General features: G+C 52.7%; 1 protein-coding gene across 1 annotated transcript in view; it reads right to left on the bottom strand.

Annotated features, from left to right (window-relative positions):
• Positions 1-17,898, bottom strand: part of GRIK3 (glutamate ionotropic receptor kainate type subunit 3) — a 226,344-nt gene that overhangs the window by 34,806 nt on the left and 173,640 nt on the right. The window contains exons 9-10 of the mRNA XM_074376813.1: positions 16,500-16,613; positions 7,988-8,191 (exon numbers count right to left, since the gene is read on the bottom strand). Of these exons, the coding sequence (XP_074232914.1) occupies positions 7,988-8,191; positions 16,500-16,613 (318 nt within the window). The remainder of the gene's footprint in view (positions 1-7,987; positions 8,192-16,499; positions 16,614-17,898) is intronic.

The following is a 17,898-nucleotide window of genomic DNA, read 5'->3' as shown; positions in this document are numbered from 1 at the left end:
ACTCTGCGGCCTTGCCCTTGATGGGCCCCCTTACTTCTGACCCTAGCATTTACTGGTGGCCCTCATAGCTCTCCTCAGGCAGGTCCAAGTGACATCTGCAGCTCCACAGCACTCCCTAGCCACCATCCTGGGCTACCCGGCTGCCCTGGGGAGGGGCCACCTTTGCAGTCCGTCTGTTTCCCTGACCCCTAGCTGGCCCCACTCCATCCAGGATTCTGCCCTGCCTCGAGGTGAGCTCCCAGCATGCCTTGCCTTGAAGTGCCCTGGCCCAGGCTGGAAGAGTGGACTTGGGCAGCGCCTTCCCTGGCCTTGTAAACAGACAGGAGTTGGGACCAGTGCTTCAGATCAGAACCAAAGTCTGTTCCTTGGTTGGGTGGAAGATGGGACACAGTGGGGTGATGCTGTTGTCTTTGAGACCAGACCTTTCCTGGAGGCTGGGAGACCAGAGTGAACAGTCTCCTCCCAAGTCTATGCCCTCCTTCATTTACCCATCATGGACCATTTTTGCTGCACACCAGGGAGCCAGAAATGACCCAGACCCCCTCCCTGGATTTCTCTGAATGCTGCTGGCCAAGGGGACAAGGAAGGCATTTCTGAAGCTACCCCTACTTCTCACAAGTCTCTGGGACCTTCCTCCAGGATTTCCTGGGATGGATCAGAAGCAACTCCCATCTGGTTTCTGATCCGCAGGACCTCTCAGCCCACACGCCCTGGTCTGTGGGCCAGGGAAGTGCTTTCACCTGACCACATCCTTCTTGCAGAATAGTAACATCTATTCATCCGTTCATAGATTACTGCCTGTTTCCTCCACCAGCATGTGAAATCCTGAGGCTCAGGGAAGGGGTCCCGACTGTCCACAGCACCTAGCATGGGGCTTAATAGATTCAATGAACAAATGAATAACTTGAGCAATGGGAGCACTGACTGGATCCACCTTCGGAGTTTTAGAAGAGGTCACCCAGCAAGCCCTCCCTCGGGGCCTGCCGCCTGCAGCTCTCAGTGGGTCACGGGGGGCACCCCTTGGTGTCCCACCAGCCAGCCAGCGCCACATTTCACCATAAGTACCGCGGCCACTGATGACCTCCAAAAAGCTGTATATATCTAGAGATGGGACAGGTGCTAGAAAATTCCTCAGTGTTGCCCAGCAGGTCCTGGACCTACGCTTCACATATAGGCTTCCTGAGCTGATGGGCGCCTGGCAGTGAGAAATGAAGCCTGCGCTTTTCCCAGGCCTGGGAGAATGCCCGGCTCCTGAGCCCAAGCAGAGCTGCCCTGCAGCTGTCTTTTCTGAACAGCTCAGCTGGTGGTCCCTGATTCGTGGATACACCACACCTCCATTCCCATCTCTAAAAGAGCCTCCCTTCCCCATCCCTGCATGTCCACAAGGCCAACGTCTGCTCAGGGTCGGCCCCGGCACAGTCCTGCCAGCCCCGCAGGACCCCTGATGAGGGTGGAGACTTCAGGAACCTGGGCGCCCTCACCCAGGTCGGTACCCTCATTCATGTCCGGATATCTCTTCCTCATTCTTCAAGTCTCAGCTCACGAGTCACCTCTGCAGGGAAGCCTGAGTCATTTCCCAGTTTTATACTCCCGAAGTCCGCTATACATACTCCCCCTGGCAGCACTGATCAAAATTTTAATGAAATTTAACTCGGCTGATTCATTGCCTGTTCCCAGAGGGGCAGGGACCATGTTGACCTTGGCTGCTCCCATCTCTCTATTCACCACCCTGCGGCTGGCACGCCATTTGTGCTTGGCTCAGACCCCTCATGCACCAGGTGAGATCCTCTGGCCACCACAAATCTCATGCAGGCACAAGGTGACAGCATCTCACCTCCTGCCCACCGGGACACCTCTGGTCCCCCATCTTGCCTCCCCCAATCCTGCTTCTCCCACAACTTCAATGTGGATGCTGCTGCAGGGTCTTGATTGGCTCCCATGCTCGCTCTGCCAAACCCAGAAATGCCTGGAAATCAGGGGCTCATGGAGAAACCTGTTCCCCCTTCTCTTCTCACCCCGAGAGGTGGTCCCGAGACACACTCTGCCAGGCTTCTCTGGAGTGCAGATTCAGGGATTAGTCACACTCAGTGGTGACAGGCTCCATACACACTGGGTTTCCCTCCCTCCTGCTGCACTTCCCTGCCCCACCTCTCCCCGGGCATCACACCAACTCACTCAGTAGTGGCATCCAAGCCTCCGCCTCAGCCTCTGCCCTCCAGGAGCCCAGGCTGCGACAGGGCTCAGCGTTGTGGGAAGAATGGAGAAACGGATGATCCTCAGCGGGACGGATGGCATGTTCCGTGTTCCCTCTGACCTTGCTCTTCCTCCAGTACCCTCTTCACCTAGCAGCTCGATTGCTGCCTCGCACTTGTCCTCTCTCGCACCTGGTTATCTGGACCCCGACACCCTGCCAGGCTCTTTCCGTGTCTTTCCCAGGCTGGTCTCTGCTGAGTCCCGGCAGCTGGCAGTTCTGTGGTGAATCTCAACACGGCCCAAATCCTTCCCGCATCCCTCACCTGCTTACCCGGGCGTCCTCAGGCACATCTCGAGCTTCCCCAGAGTTCCTCAGTCATTGCTCTGGGCCACCTGGCTGCCCTGACAAGAAGCTACCTTTTCAGTCCATCTGTTTCCCTGCCCTCAACTGCCCTGTCCCATCCAGGATTCTGACATGCCCCAGGTGAGTTCCCAGCATGCCTTGCTTCAAAGTGCACTGACCACCTGAAGGAGGTGGCTCGGCAGAGCCTTTCCTGGCCACCCAGACAGGGGCTTGGGGCCCCTCCTAACAGCAATGCACGCAGGCCAGAACTAAGATCTGGTTCCTGGTTGGAAGGCAGGTGGCACAGTGTGTGATGGGGTCATGGCCTTGACATCAGACACCTCCCCCTGCACATTTTAGATGGGAAGTTTAGTTGTCAAGATCCCACAGCCATGATTCTGGGGAAGGCATGCAAGCCCATGGGCTCCTTCGCACCTCCCTCATTCATCACCGCCTGCTCTGTGAGCCCCATCCCATGCCCGGGGCGGCAGCAGCCAGTGTGGTCCAAAGGCACTCTCTGTCTGGAAGAAGAGTCAGGTAGGGGTAATGGGCCCTTCCAGCTATGCCACCCTCTTTGCTCTGCTCTTGGTGTTACAGGGAGGCAGAGGGAACATCTGGACAGCATTACATCTTTTCACAGGGGAAGAGATGACATACCACTCATTGTCTCCAGCTTGTTCCACCCCCGTCTTGGTCCAGCCCCATTTATGAACCAGGGAAACCGCCTTACGCTACAGTGAGATGTGACAACTTCGAGATAAAAGAACTAGCAGCTTCCTGTGGCCTGGAGGGCACTCGTGCCTCCCCTTGAGGTCAGGCCCCTGGCTCCCTCTCCTCCCCTGTTCGAGGGCCTGGACAGGCCTCCTGCATCACAGAGAACAAAGTTTGCAAGAGGCCAGGCCAGGATGCTTGAGGAGCCAGTGCTGGGGCCCACCCTGTACCCCAGGAGATCACATTCATGCCAACTCGTGGATGCTGTTCCATCCTCATCTCCCTCAACCTGCCCACCTGCTGCCTGAGAGCCTGGGTCCATGCCTTCCCGGCAGCCTCTCCCCCTTCGGCCTCCGTCACCCACACTCTCCTGGCCCTCCTCCTTCCTCTCTGGCCTTGCTGTCTCAGGCGTTTTGCTGAGGCCTCCTTTCATGCCCTCCTCACACTTCTGTGCCATGCAGGGTCCTGCCCAGGTCCTTAGCTCTTCTTTCCCCAGCATTCCTGCCTCTGTCTCTGGGTCCCAAGATTCCTTCTGAGGCTGTGATGATGACTCTGAATCTCAGCCTCCAGCCCTGCTCCCTCCTCTGAGTGCCCAGCCATATGGCCAGCTGTCTCCTGGGTCCCCAATCCCAACATGAACCCCTTACCTCTCCAGAATCTTCTGCTTCTCCAAGAGGTTCTTTATCGGGGGATGAAGCCACCATCTTCCCGGCTGTCTGAGCTAGAATTTTGCACCTCATCCTTGGTCTTCCCTTACCCTCACCTCCTTCACCCAACCAATCACCAATCTCATCGATTCTACCTTTTTGTCTCCATTCCGTGCCATCTACTCCCCTCCTTTCTGACCATAGCACTCTTGAGGCCACCATGCTCGCCGTCACCTGGGTCCCAGCGATGCCTCTGGACTGGCTCCAGCTTAGCCCAGGAGCACAATGACTTTCCTCAAGTGTCAGTCTTGTGTCACCCCCTTGCTCTACATCTTTCGTTGCTCTCGGGATTGAAATCAAATTCCTCACTTTAGTACCCAAGGCTCCTCAAGGCTTGTCTCCTGCTCCCTTCTCCAGCAGCAGCCTCTCCTCTTGGCTTCAGGCTTCCCACATGTAGGGCTCTGCCTCCAGCCTCCCCAGCAGGCTTCCGGGCACTTGGTGCCAGAACAGAAGCTCTGGATGGCAGGTGTCGGGAAAGGTCAGTGCCCCAAGTGAAGTAAGGGGGTGATGCCTCCGTGTGTGCCTCAGTTCCCTGTGAGTCTGATCAAAGTGAGTCAGTTCCCTGAGCCTCCTTTTAGGATTCAGAGGAGCAAGGTCCAGACCCCGGATCACTGTGGCCCACGAGGATGACCATGGCCGAGGAGATGACTCTCCCACCACCATCCCATTCACCCATGTACACGCTTTAGACTGGACGGAGGGGTGAGGAGCAGGACGGTGCCCATGTGCTGAGCAGTTCCTGAGTGCCAGACACTCTGCTAAGCAGTTTTGTGCTGTATCCCATTAAATCTTACTGTGAACCCTGGGCAGAAGGCTTTTTTATCATTCCCATTTCCTAGGTGTGGAAATGGAGGCCAGAGAGATTGAATAGCTTTCCCACTGTCAGCTAAAATGTGCTAGACCCTGATTTTGAACCCATCTCTATTGGATTCCAAAGTCATTGAAAACACCTGGGAGTAATTTAAAGCATGGCCGTGAGTAGGAGACTTTTGAGAGGGGGCAGTGAGAGGGAGCAGGCAGCCAAAACTGAGAGAGTGACGATCTGGGAGAGAGATCGGGTGATGGATGGAGAAATCACTGCTCTGTCTAATCACCTTTGTTGCTCTTGAGGCAACCTGGGGGAAGGCAAGTGTGTGAGCAGGAGGGGGACACACCCTCTAGGTGCTCCTTCTTCCCCCCGAACCCTGGCTCCTTGGATGGCCTGTGGCCCAGGACACAGATGAGCAGAGAGTGTCAGGGAAGGACTTCTTAAGTCCTGCTGGTCAGAGGCTCCACCCAGGGCCTCCAAATGGGCCTCAGGGGGCAGATTCTTGCAAAGGTGAGCATTCATCATTTTTACATCTACGTTCAGATCCCTAATAAGGAAGTAATAATATTGCCAAGCCTTTACCACGCTTTCTATGAGCTAGTGAGGAGACTAATTATCTGACGACACTAATAAATGGTTATGATGTTATTAAAAATGGCACCAAGCTAGGATTAATAGGCTCATCAATTGTAGGGGATCGGGTTTAACAAGGTCCCCCACATGTGCCGTCGGGGCCCATGGTCTTGATGGATACGGGGCTGCATGGAGGCTACGGATGAGGCCCCCTCTCTTCTCCAGCTGAGAGGCAGTTTAGAAGATCTGGCTGTTGCTGGCTTTTCTGATCCAGCCCACCCCTCTTGCAAATGGCTCTTTAAAGCTCTCAGGCTGCTGGAGATGCTGTGGGTGGCAAGACTGGTGTCAGCCTTGTTCACTCCTGCACGTAGCCTCCACTCTCCGTGAGATTCCCTCTTTCTCCCCAGCCCAGCTCACCCCTGCAAACCACAGGCTCAGAACCCACCCGGAGCCCCACGCTCCAGAGCCCCACTAATAAAGCTTGGTGGGGAGTCGATAAATGGAGATACCTCTGGGGCCTGCTGATTAATTTCCATAATAATTACGGTTATTACTAATATCGGTGGCAACACCACTCCCTCCTGTTTATACTGAATTCCACAGTCTAGGAGCTGCTTCCCCCTATTCCTCACCTCCAACAACCATCTGGGAAGAACGTGGGGCAGGTGTCATTATTTTCGCTGTTGAGTTAGGAAGTGAGCTCAGGGAGATAAAGGGACTTCCTGAAACCCTCTCCCCAGTCTTGAAGGAAGAGCCTTATTAAGAGCTCACATATACAAATAAAAATAATTAGAGCAAGGACTGACACGCCGCTGTGGAACGCACATATGTGAACTCACTTAGTCCTCACGACAGCCTATGGGGGAGGCACTGTTATTACCATTCCCATTTTACAGATGAGGAAACTGAGGCACAGAGAGGTTAAGAAACTAGTCTGGGAGCACACAGCTAGGGAGTGGCAGAGTGGGGATCAAGCTCAGCCCAAGTTCATGCTCTTTACCATTAGCCTCTCCCACTAGCCTTCCCTGGCGGCCTGATTTCCTGGGGCCTAGGATATGACTCCACCGGTAAGGCTCTGCTTGGGTCTTCTTGCTCTGAGCTCCAGCCTCCTTCCCTTCCCAGCTCCCCTCCGACAGGGGCAGAAAGGCTACCGGAAGAAGGCCCCGCTGCTGCCTGCCTGCACTTGGAGAACCAAGGTGATGATAATCCTTTCAGCCAGTGCTTTTCAGACAGCAAAGACTACCTGCACGAACCTCCCTCTGCCCTGGGTCCTGGGGTCAGATAGCTGTTTGCAGAGGGTGGAGCCCAGGGCTGCAGAAGCAGAGAGCCTCCAAAGAACCTTGAAGCCCCGGCTCCACTGCTTGTTAGCTGGGACCCTGCACCTCTCTCTGCCTCAGCCTCCTTGTCTGTTAAATGGGTGGTAGTAACAGTACCTGCCTCACTGGGTTGTAAGGATAAATGAGAGAAGGAATCTGAGGGGTCAGGTACAGAGCAGGTCCTTGCATGTGTGAGCAGATCTTTGATGGAAAATGCTTTTGGAAAGTTTTGGGGCCCGAGCTGGAAGGCAGGTAATGTTGAGTTTGTGCCACGTGAGCCTGTTCCGATGTCACCTCACTTAATTCCTGCAACAACTGTAGGAACTGTCCTAATTGTTAATTCTTCCAGTTTTAGAAGTGAAGGAATTAAGGCTCAGCAGGATTGACGAACTTACCCAGTTATGTATCTATTAGTTGGTAAAGCTGGGACTTGAGCTCCAGGTCTATCGAACCAGAGCCTGGGCTCCTAAATACTGTGATGTGTGTCTTTACAGCATCTTACGAGCTCCCCCTCTTATGGAGGGCTTGCTGTGGGCCGTGCCCTGTTCCTGGTGCTTCCTGAGAAGCACAACAAGCCCATGAGAAAGAGGGAATTAGCACTCATTCGACAGATGAGGAAAGCACTTACAGAGGTCCAGCGACTTGCTCCTGTTTACATAGCCAATGAATGAGGAACCAGGATTCGAACCCAGGGCCTCCTGACTCCCCCATGCTGGGGTGTCCCTAGACTGTGGCTTCTCTCTGTCTTCCTCCCAGGGCCCTCCAACCAGCTGCTCCCTCTCCTGAAAGCCGCACCTGCCTGCTGTGGCTTCTTGCTTCCTGGGTCCTCCCCCATCTCAAGCAGAGTTATGAGTCTGTCTCCTTGGTACCTATGTCCTGAGCCTTGCTCATCCCCTTCATCCCAGTCCTCAGCTCCCTGGACCAGCTGTCTTCCCCCTGGACCCAAGGCAGTGACAGTTGCCTGTGTCTGACAGTTTGGTGAACTGTTTTGTATTGATACCTCGCCCTCAGGGCTGGAGCATCCTTTCGTAGCTCTTAAGGGAGTAGAAGGCAGTGGTGGTGGTGGGGGGACCCTTCCAGAGCAAGCTCATCCAAGACACCAGTGGGGATGGTTCTGAGTCATACGGGGACCCGTGCATGTGTGCTTGTATAGAGGGGAACATCTAGGAGTCGGAGAGCATGAACAAGTCAGGCTTGAAGTCACAGACTCTATCTCCATCTCCCTTGCCCCAGGAACCCCATCTGCCAGGATGTCCCCCACCCCCAATGGCCAAGCCTCCCAGGGAGGGAGTGGGTCCTCAGCTCCCCCGACCCACCGTGCTCCTATCCCACTTACATGGTCGATAAGCTCCTTGATCATGCCATTCCACTGGCCCTTGTCATCCTGCGCCCCATATTTCCCATCCTCCACCAGCCGGATCTCGTAGGAGAAGCCCAGGATGTGGGCCAGTTCTTTGAGCAGATCGATGCAGTAGCCCTCGAATCGGTCATTTCCGAACAGGGTCCTGTCAGACTTCCGGAACATGACAAAGGGCTCCTCCTGTGGGGACAGATGGGAGAGGAGTGATGAAGGCGAGGCCAGCTGGGCCACAGAGCCTGGGCTAGGTCTTCTGTGAGGATGTTCTAAGCCATCTTCGGAGTGGCTCAGAAGAATGGCCTGCCTGTAATAACCCATAATGAAAAAGGATATGGAAAAGAATACATATACATGTATAACTGAATCACTATGCTGTACCCCAGAAACTAACACAACATTGTAAATAAACTGTACTTAAAAAAAAAAAAAAACAAAAACGAAGAGGGAAAGGGCCAACTTTGTGCCTCACCGACAGCCACCTGTGGACGTGCCCACAGGACTCAGTAGGTCCTTACTGATTTGATTGTCCACAGGTCACAGAGCTGGTGGAACAGGGCTTTGAACTCAAGACTGACTCTGAATCTCATGCTCTCTGCTGCACCATCCACACAGGCTAATAGTTCTCAAAGTGTGGTCCCTGGACCAGCAGCATCACCAGGGAACTTGTCAGAAATGCACATTCTCTGGCCCCACCCAGACCTACTGAACCAGAAACTTGGATGGGTGCCACCATGTTTTAAGAAGCCCTCCAGGAGATTCTGAGGTCTGCTCAAATGGAAGCACACTACTGCAGAAGGCCCTTTCTCGTTTCCTCCCTGACTGCTCCCCAACCTCCTGTTTTAAAAGACTACATCTACAGGTGCCCTGGTAACCTTCCTCTCTTTCCAAGGATCTAGTCCCCAGTGTTAGGATCTGCCAGTGAGTGACTCCTGCTAACTTTGACAGTCTGCATGACTAGGTGGATGTGCCAGGCACTAATAAATTAACAACTGAGACAGTGCTTGTGGAGGGCCCAGCGCCGAGCCCAGCAGAGCCCAGCAGAGCCCAGCAGAGCCAGAGGGCTCCGTGGAGTGTAGCTATATTGCTTCACTTAACTTTCATCTCAACCTTCCGGGGGTAGATACTAGAACCCCATTCTCTAGATGCAGCAAGTAGATTCACAAAGGCAGGTGACTTCACAGGAGGCCACCCAGCTAGCAGAGAGAGAGGAGCTGAACTCAGGCTGGTGTGGCCCCAGAGTGGGAGCGCTTAACTCCTTACTGTGCCGGGGGTCCTGAGTCATGTAGTGCTTCTCTCTAGGGGGCAGGGGGTCCTCAAAGATGGCTTGTGGGTCCAGCGCACAGGTGACAGTGGCCCCACATCAGGCTCCCTCCTTTCCCAGGTGATGGGGAGCCTGTGAAGGGCTTTGGAAGGGCACAACTCTGTCTGCTTTCTCATTTAAAAATAACCCTTGGCAAGCCTGCAAAAAATAACTAGGAGGAGAGGCAGGAAAACTGATGGAAAGAAGCAACTGATCTCATCCAGTCTGAGATAAAACAGAGTAAGGAACTTCAGTGCGTGGGCTGAATGCACAGCAAACTCACCATTTATTGAGTTCCTACTATGCACTATATGCTGATTTAAATCACAGCTGTTCGATTTAAGCCTCACAAGCTTCCAAGACAAGTGACATTATCCCCATTTGATAGATGAAGAAATTGAGGCTCAGAGAAGGTCAGTAAGTTTTCCAAGACCACACAGGATGGAGTCCAGGTTCAGTCCTTCCTGTCTGTAGCTCCTTGGCCTCCTTCTGGGGTGTAACCTTCCCCCAAGCCACCTTGGCACCCCCACATGTCAGAATGCCTCAAGCCTTCAGCTGATAAGTGACAACCATTAGTTGACAGAATGCACGTGTGCCTAGAAGTGCCTCATCATTCTCTCAATTGGCGGGGCCATTCCTCTGTGGGCCGCTGGAGCCAGATGAGCAGTGAAGGGCCCTTACCGGGGGTAGAACGGGGATCCTTGGGTGCAGAAACCCACTGGCAGCCTCTTGCCTAGCTCCCGCAGCGGCAGGCAGACTTGATTCTCTGGCCCTGGTTCCCCAGCAACGCTACCTCTCAATATCCCATCCTATCCTCTCACTGATTCGCTGTAGATTTTCAACAGTCCTTTGGGATGCTTCAGAGAAAGGGCAAGGGAGTGTCTGAATCCCCATGGGGTTCCCACCTCTCTAGGGATTCTGAGAAAACCACTTCTCAGTCTAATTGGGTTGAAAGCTGGGTCCTTTGGCTAGACACTATGCTAAATTCAGTGCCTCCCATCCCAGTAGACAGCCCACAAGGTTGGAGAAAAGAGTCCAGGAGGGGCCGGGGAAGGTGCTGGGGAAAGAATTAGAGAGAAGGTGCCTTCTTTGCCGGGAGAATCACGAACCACACATAGATTTCTGAGCAAAATCTACCTCCTTCTGTAACATGGGGATAATAATAGAACCTACCTGACAGGGTTGTTGTGAGGATTAGATGAATCAATCTGTGGAAAGCACTTAGAACAGTTCCTGGCAAATGTAAATTGCATTATATTATTATTATTAACAATAATAATATCGCTATCATCCTTCTGTGCACTGGGTGGCTTGTGTTGCAGTGACCTTTCCAGCCTAGAGACCATGCCCAGTGTCACCAAAGGTTAAAAGTCGCAGCTAGGAGCGCAGTACTATTTCGGGGAAGGTCCCTGTGATGGCTCACTTCCTGACCCGGCCTCTGAGCCCCTCCTGGCCCTTTCCTCTAAAATTAGCACTTCATTTGTGAAGCCACCACAGGCCCAGAATCTATACATCTCCATATAAATACGCTGCCTTCGGAGCAGCTGTAAAATGCCATTAATTTCGGGAAGTGCTTTGCGGATGGCATACATATTTAACAGCCAAAGCCCAGAGCATTAAAATGGTGCTCGCCTTAGTAATGTGTCTCTAGACCTGCAACATTTCCTAGGGGGTAATTCTGAACTCCGCCAACTACTTATTCATGGACTATTTCACAATTTATTACTGGAAATGTCCAGACAGCCAATTCACAAGCTCTCTCGGCTGCTAATCGATTGCTCAGTGAAGGTGCCCTCAATTTCATAACTTCACGCTCTCCTATTGCTCTGGGAGAACAGCCGGAGGAACAGGGGTAATATTTCTCTGCAACAAGTCACAGGAAACAGGGGTCCAGAAAAATAACCTTTTCTGACTTTTCATCGCCAGGGCTCTTAGTCTAGTTCCGCCAACGTGAGAGCCACACCTGACGCTAAGCTTCTCCCAGCGATGGGACCTGTGGAGTTGGAAGAGGGGCTCTTGAGGAAGAGCCGAGGGTTAGCTACCTAAGAGCTGTGTTCCCAAGCCCCCTTCCGGCTTAGGCCGTCTTAACACACACCCACACACGCGTGCATGTGTGTGCGCACAACACCACTGGCACGAATACGCTGTATTCTCGGATGTTCTGCCCTGCTCGGACAGAGGCCAAGGACCCTGGCCCCCAGGGCTTGGCTGCTGCCAGTCAGAACCAGGACAGAGCATTAGGAGTCCAGTCGTCTCAGCAGGTGGGGCCTAGAGTGGTCCCCAGCCTGGGGTGGTCCTCCTAGCCACAGCCTGGCCTCCTTAGCCTTCCCCTCCCCTGTGCTGGGTACGCAGGTCCGGCCTGCCTGGCAGTTGAGTCCAAATGGATCACGATGCGCACATGGCACAAACACACCCATCGCTGCGTGTCCAGACACCTGTGCACAGCCAGTCCCACTTCTGCACAGGTACCCACATGCGTGCTGACACTGCTACTCATTCCAGCGGCCCCAAGAAGCCCGAACCTGCCAAATCAGGGCCCCTCAGGAGTGAGTTGAGTGTGTTTTCTCAGTGTGTGAGCTGAGCTTTGGGCAGATGAATTTTTCATGAGTTCATGGAAGAGCGGAACCTGAACAGAGGCTGAGGCTAGGCAGAAAGAGGGTGGGGAAGGCAGATTTCCAGTTTCTTACTGCTGCTGCTTCAGCCTCAGGAATGGGAAAGAAACTGTGGCTGAGGGACCAGACAGGGCGGGGTCCAGGCTCTGTCTGTCTGTGTGTCCAGGGTAATGCACCCTTAGCCCCTACGTCGGGGATTCAGGATGGGGGAGAAGGGAGGGCCCTTAGGGGCAGCCCACACATCTCCCTATGCTCTCTGCCACACCCAGATTCCAGAGACAAAAAGAGGAACAGACACCCCCCTCATCAGGGCCTCGGGTCCAGCCCTGTTCTCCAGAGGCAAAGCTGGTGGATGTTCCTGTACTCAGGCTTGGTACCTGCCTGTCACTCAAAGCGCTGTTGCCCTGACAACACGCTTCCAGACAGGCAGGGGCCAGCGCTCTCCCAGGAGGTGCTGGCCCTGCTTTCAGGCTGCCAGGCTTGGGGTTGGGTTTTCAGCCAGAGCAGCTGGGCTGGGCCAGGCTGGGCCACACCCTGTAACTAGTCCCGGAGAGCCCAAGCTGAGACAATCTCCCCACCCCTATCCAGGGCTCTGGGACAAGCAGACCATGCTGAGACTTTCATAAGACTCTAAGGACATTTTCAGCTGGACACAGAGAGTTTCTTGGAGACTAGTGTAAAGGCTGTGTGTCACACCCTCTGTCCCTGCTCTGCCCCCCTGGAAAGACTGGGCTTCTTCAGACCCAACCCTCTGTGCTCTCTGTGCAGGGGGGAAGGAGACAGCTGAATCATGGGTCACTCCCAGACCATGTGAGTATCTGACACTGCTTAATGGGGTTAAGATGTTCGGAGGGACATCTGCTTCATGTGGGTCAGCAGCTATATCGGAGGTCAAGGCATAGGAGTCCAGGGGTAGGGAACTACCATGATGGCAGGTCCAGGGGCTCAGACTTTGGTAGAGGCAGGGGATGAGGTGGTAGCTGGGATGTGGAGTTTAAAATATCAGTAGGAGATTAGAGCTATGAGGGGCTCAGGAGGTCACAAGCCCTAATATTTTCAGGGATCAGTCAGGAAACATCTGTATAAGAAGTAGCCAAGTGTGAACAATAGGGAGTGATGGGGTCTGTGGTGAGCCAGGCCTGAAAGGCATTCAAATACAAGCTCACACCAGTGTTCACAGCAGCCCTATTTACAATAGCCAAGACATGGAAGCAACCCAAATGTCCATTGAAAGATGACTGGATAAAGAAGTTGTTGTATATTTATATAATGGAATACTACTCAGCCATGAAAAAGAATAAAATAATGCCATTTGCAGTCACATGAATGGACCTGGAGATTGTCATACTAAGTAAAGTAAGCCAGAAAGAGAAAGAAAAATACCATATGATATCACTTATATGTGGAATCTAAAAAAAAAAAAAGGACACAAATGAACTTATTTGCAAAACAGAGACAGACTCACAGACATAGAAAACAAATTTATGGTTACCAGGGAAGAAAGTGGGGAGGGTGAAGGTATAAATTGGGAGTTTGGGATATGCAGATACTAACTAGTATATATAAAATAGATAAACAACAATGTCCTACTGTATAGTACAGGGAACTATATTCAATACCTTGTAATGGCCTATAATAAAAAAGATTATGTAAAGGAATACATATACATACACACACACACACACACACACACATATATAAAACTGAATCACTTTGCTGTACACCAGAAATTAACACAACATTGTAAATCGACTATACTTCAATTAAAAAAAAAATACAAGCTCAAAGTTTATAATGCACCCAGTGCTAGACAGAGATAACCTCTGTGACCATGGTCAGGGGTCAGTCTTCAGTGATGCTCGGGGCTCTGCTTGCGGATGGAAGGTGGGGTTTTCTCTAGAACTCTCATTCTGCTTATTTTCTTAAACCTGTGCTTACTGGGGACTGGATCTGTAATCAGTAACAACAGCAGCTCTGACTTAGACCACAGACACTCTGTGCCATTTATTTCTATTCATCAGTACATCCTCTCAGCTCCATAAAGTAGCACAGTTATTTACCACCTCTCTTTCTCAGGTGGGGAAACGGAGGCACAGAGTGGTTAAGCAGTTTTCCAGGGTCCTACAGCTAGTGAACAGTAAAGCCAGGACTCAGACCCAGTTTGAGTCTCTTAACCATCCCACAGTCCGGCCCCTGTGTCCTGGTCACACTTGCATGTCCTCGAGAGCAGCTGGGCTCGTGTTTGCCTGGATGGCGAGTGGTGGAACAGATGGAGCTGTGCCCAGGCTGCGGGCCAAGAGGGACTTCTTTCCTTCCCTCTCCCCTGGGATGCTGAGAGCCAGCGGGATGTTGCAGTGCAGGGAGGACCCCCAGTGAGCAACTGAGTGCAGCAGGTTGAGGCCTTTGCAAGAAGTTTCCAGAATTGACCAAGAAGCTATGAGAATAGCACAGGATGTCTGCGCAGTTCTGCCTCTGCTGATGTAGAAAAATCCCTTGCGGGTTTACAGAAGGGATTTGAAATCAGGCTGCTGCCATTTTAATAAAAATTTAACCCTGTGGTCTTTGAAGGTGTGTATTTTGCATTCTTTTGGTAGATTATCTTTAGCTCCCCTCTTACCCTTGGAGTATTGTTCTGTGGCTGAATCATCCCAGCCCATTTAATCATCTCCCCTAATCTCTCCGAGCATACTAGTTTCACCTTTTTTTAATCTTGGCTTCTGCAAAGTGTTTTATTTATATCTCACATTTTATGCAGCTCTGCTTTTAATCTTTTACCACCTTTTTATTATTTTATTTTTACCCTTTTATATTTTAGCTTTGTCACACTTTTATCCTTTTGCTTTCTGACATTTTGGTTTTACATTTTTCACCTTCTCTAGCCAGGGCTGTTAATTATTTATTTTAATTTTTCGTCTCTCATGATAGCTTTCCTTTTTATCTCATTCCTTATTTTCACTTTTCTCTTTCTTATTTTCCTTTTAACCTTTCTATTTTGCCCTCTCTCAACTCTCCTTTTATCTTTTCTCTTTTTATCAACATCAATATTCCTTTAATTGCTCATCACTCTTCATTCTCATCCCTTTGCTCTTTTTATTTATGTCTTTTTATTCTCAATCTTTAAATTTTTCAAATATTTCTTTTCCACTCCTGATGAGATCTTCTGACTTACTGGTTTTTAGTCTGATATATATATATTTTTTTAGTTAACAAAAGGTCAATCAATGAAGGCAAGCAGGACATATGGTTTCAGAGAAGATGCCGGTGGGGCAGTCTCACTCCCAAAAGGTGGGGATGCAGCTCTATATCTCCCCCCAAGCTTCTCATCCTGGCTCCATCAGCAGCATGTCCAGAACTGTTAGGTCTCCATCACCTTTAACATGGATTTACATAGTCGTGAGACTAGGGATGAGACCACAGGCTACAACTGCTCCTCACGAGCTGATGGTGCCCTGGATTCCGAGGATGACGGATTCTAACTAGTACATCCCTTCCTCCCCCAGGGTGCCCGCCACCCGGCCACTGAGCATCTACCCGGTGAGTCACACTAGCCCTGCTCCCAGGGCCCATCCTGTGGCAGCCTTACTTTATCCGAGTAACACAAACTGGCTTGAACTACCCCCCCCCCCTTTTTTTTTGTAGAGAATGACCGCAGTACATTGTCCTTACAAACATTTGCTTTATTATAAGGAGAAGCTGTCCAGGGCCAGAATTATCCTCCAAGGGTCTTTGGTCAGAATCCCCGGGGCTGTGACTGGGCTGCCTTCCCCCCACAGGACTCAGCTTGGGCCCAAGAGCAGTGCTGAGTCTCTGAGAGGGTGAGCCTGGAGCCTCTGGACACCCTGGAGCTCTTCCAGGAGGGGCTGATGCACATGGAGTGGGCACAGCACTGGCCAAAGGAGGCCAGCAGCCTGTGTGTCCTGCTGGCCCCAAGGTCCAAGATGCACAGAGCCTGGGAGACCCCAAAATCTGTTCCTTGGGTTGAAATGGTCAGAAGGAAGCACTATTCAGTCCTGGGCAGTCGTGGGTAGGGTGGCGGGGAGAGCGCTTAGGATGGGACACTGGATGATGGCACGTGCATGGGCTCCCAGCACCCGCTGGGCTCTCTGGGTGTGGCCACAGCACCCGCCATGGCTTGGGGGGACCACTGCTTCCCTGCAGTGGAAGGGGTGGACCTCGAGTCCTGGTGTGGAGGGCAGGTTAACCCTCCTTACTTCCCCTATCACGGTTCCTACTCAGGCATCAGGGGCTCAGTGAGGGTGAGATGTAAACACACAGGCCTCCGCAGAGGAGCTGGCCAAGCAGGTCCCAGGCCGGCCCACTCTGACTTTAAGAGGCTGCTCACAGTCTCCTTCTGGGGTCTCTCGCCTGTGGCTGTGAGCAGTGTTGCTGTGTTCCGACTGCTCTCTGGGGGCTTTCTGAGGGACCCTCACCGTTTCCACCTTCCTGCAGCCCCCCACCTCCTCCAGCCTCCCAGCAGCCTCCTAAGAGGTGCCTGGTCTACTCTGGGTCGGGTTGTAGGGGACCCCTGACGGCCCGCCTGCCCACAGCTCCAGCCCCTTCACAGGGCTGCAGCTCTTACCAGCACGGTGGTGACGATGAGGGACCTGTTTGTCAGAGAGTCAGTGACGTTGGGACCTCGGCCTTTGGCGACCTCTGTGATGTTGAGCCCCTCGGCAGGACTCCACACCCCGACCTGGATGGACAGACAGACGGAGAACAGGGGCTGAGTCCACAGTCTCCCATCCTTTCTCCACCCCAATGAGCTGCTGGTCGTCTCGCTCCCATTCTTCATGAGTATCGTCATCACCGATGTCTTTTGAGCCAACCTTTCTGGCAACCCCGCTGCCTCCCTCCTTCCCAGAGGAAGCCTCCAAGGTGTTGAGTCTCCTGAATCCTGCTGCCTCCCCATTTGCTGGGAAACCCATCACAGCTGGAAGGGAAAATGTAAAACATAAAGACAGCCTGGGACCACAGTGGAAACCAGCCTAGGGTAGAGCAGATGCCAGGAGAAAGTCAGGGTCAGAACCAGGTCCTGCCCTGGGACAGAGTCATTCTGAGCCTGGGGCAGCATCCCACTTCCTGGGGCAGACGTGGGCACCCAGCTGCTCACTCACGGGGTCTCAGCCCCAGTGCCAGCTCTGGGGCCAGATGCCTCCCAAAGCCCAGGACAGGGCCTGGAGCAAAGGGAGACGTTCACTAGGCAACTGTGGAAGGAGAACAGGGACAACGAGATGTGTCATGCGCAGGAAGGCGGGCTGCGCAGGAGGCTGGTCTGGGTAGCTATTCTGGGGATGGTAGAACAGAGCGGGGCAACCCTCACTGGGGGCGTTGGATGCCACTGGGTTTGAAGGCAGTTTGCTCTGTGGTTTTACTTCTAAAGTTGGCAGATCCCCTGGCCGAAGTGGCATAATCTCTGTCCCACAGTGTCCTTGTGGATATCAGGCCTGAGGCTGGAGGGAGGCAAGGGAAGATCAAGTTTACAAATCGTTCTAAAGCCCTGGACCTCCTGAAGCTCCTCTGAGACCCAACTCTGCCCAGCTCTTCACCCATCCCAGCTCCTCTCTCTCCAGGAAGGTTTTGGCCTGCCCATTCTGTCCTTGGCCCATTTGTGGGGGTACTCAGGAAACTTAATCAATTAAAGAGAGGCCGAATGCAAACATCCCATTAAGAGAGCTGTGCAAAGCAGATAGCAGAGAGACATGTAATTATGCTTGGGTAATTCTGCCTTAATCCTCCCAAAGCCACCGGCTGGAGCTAGCTGGATCAGCTATGACCCGGCTTAGCAAACAGAAGCGATGAGAGGCAGAACGGCTGTGTTTGGGGGCTCAGCACCCTCTCCGGGCAGCATCTCTGTCTATGCAGACCCCCCCAGAGCCATGAGGAGGGGAGACAAGCTGACAGCATCAAAGAGGCTCTTCTCTCAAGGGGGCGGAGCTCAGAGCTGCGTCCAGCACGAGGGACCCTAGTGACACGCCTGG

This window comes from Camelus bactrianus, chromosome 13, assembly GCF_048773025.1.
Source record: "Camelus bactrianus isolate YW-2024 breed Bactrian camel chromosome 13, ASM4877302v1, whole genome shotgun sequence".
NCBI classification, from domain to species: Eukaryota; Metazoa; Chordata; class Mammalia; order Artiodactyla; family Camelidae; genus Camelus; species Camelus bactrianus.
This window is presented reverse-complemented; position numbering and strand designations above follow the sequence as displayed.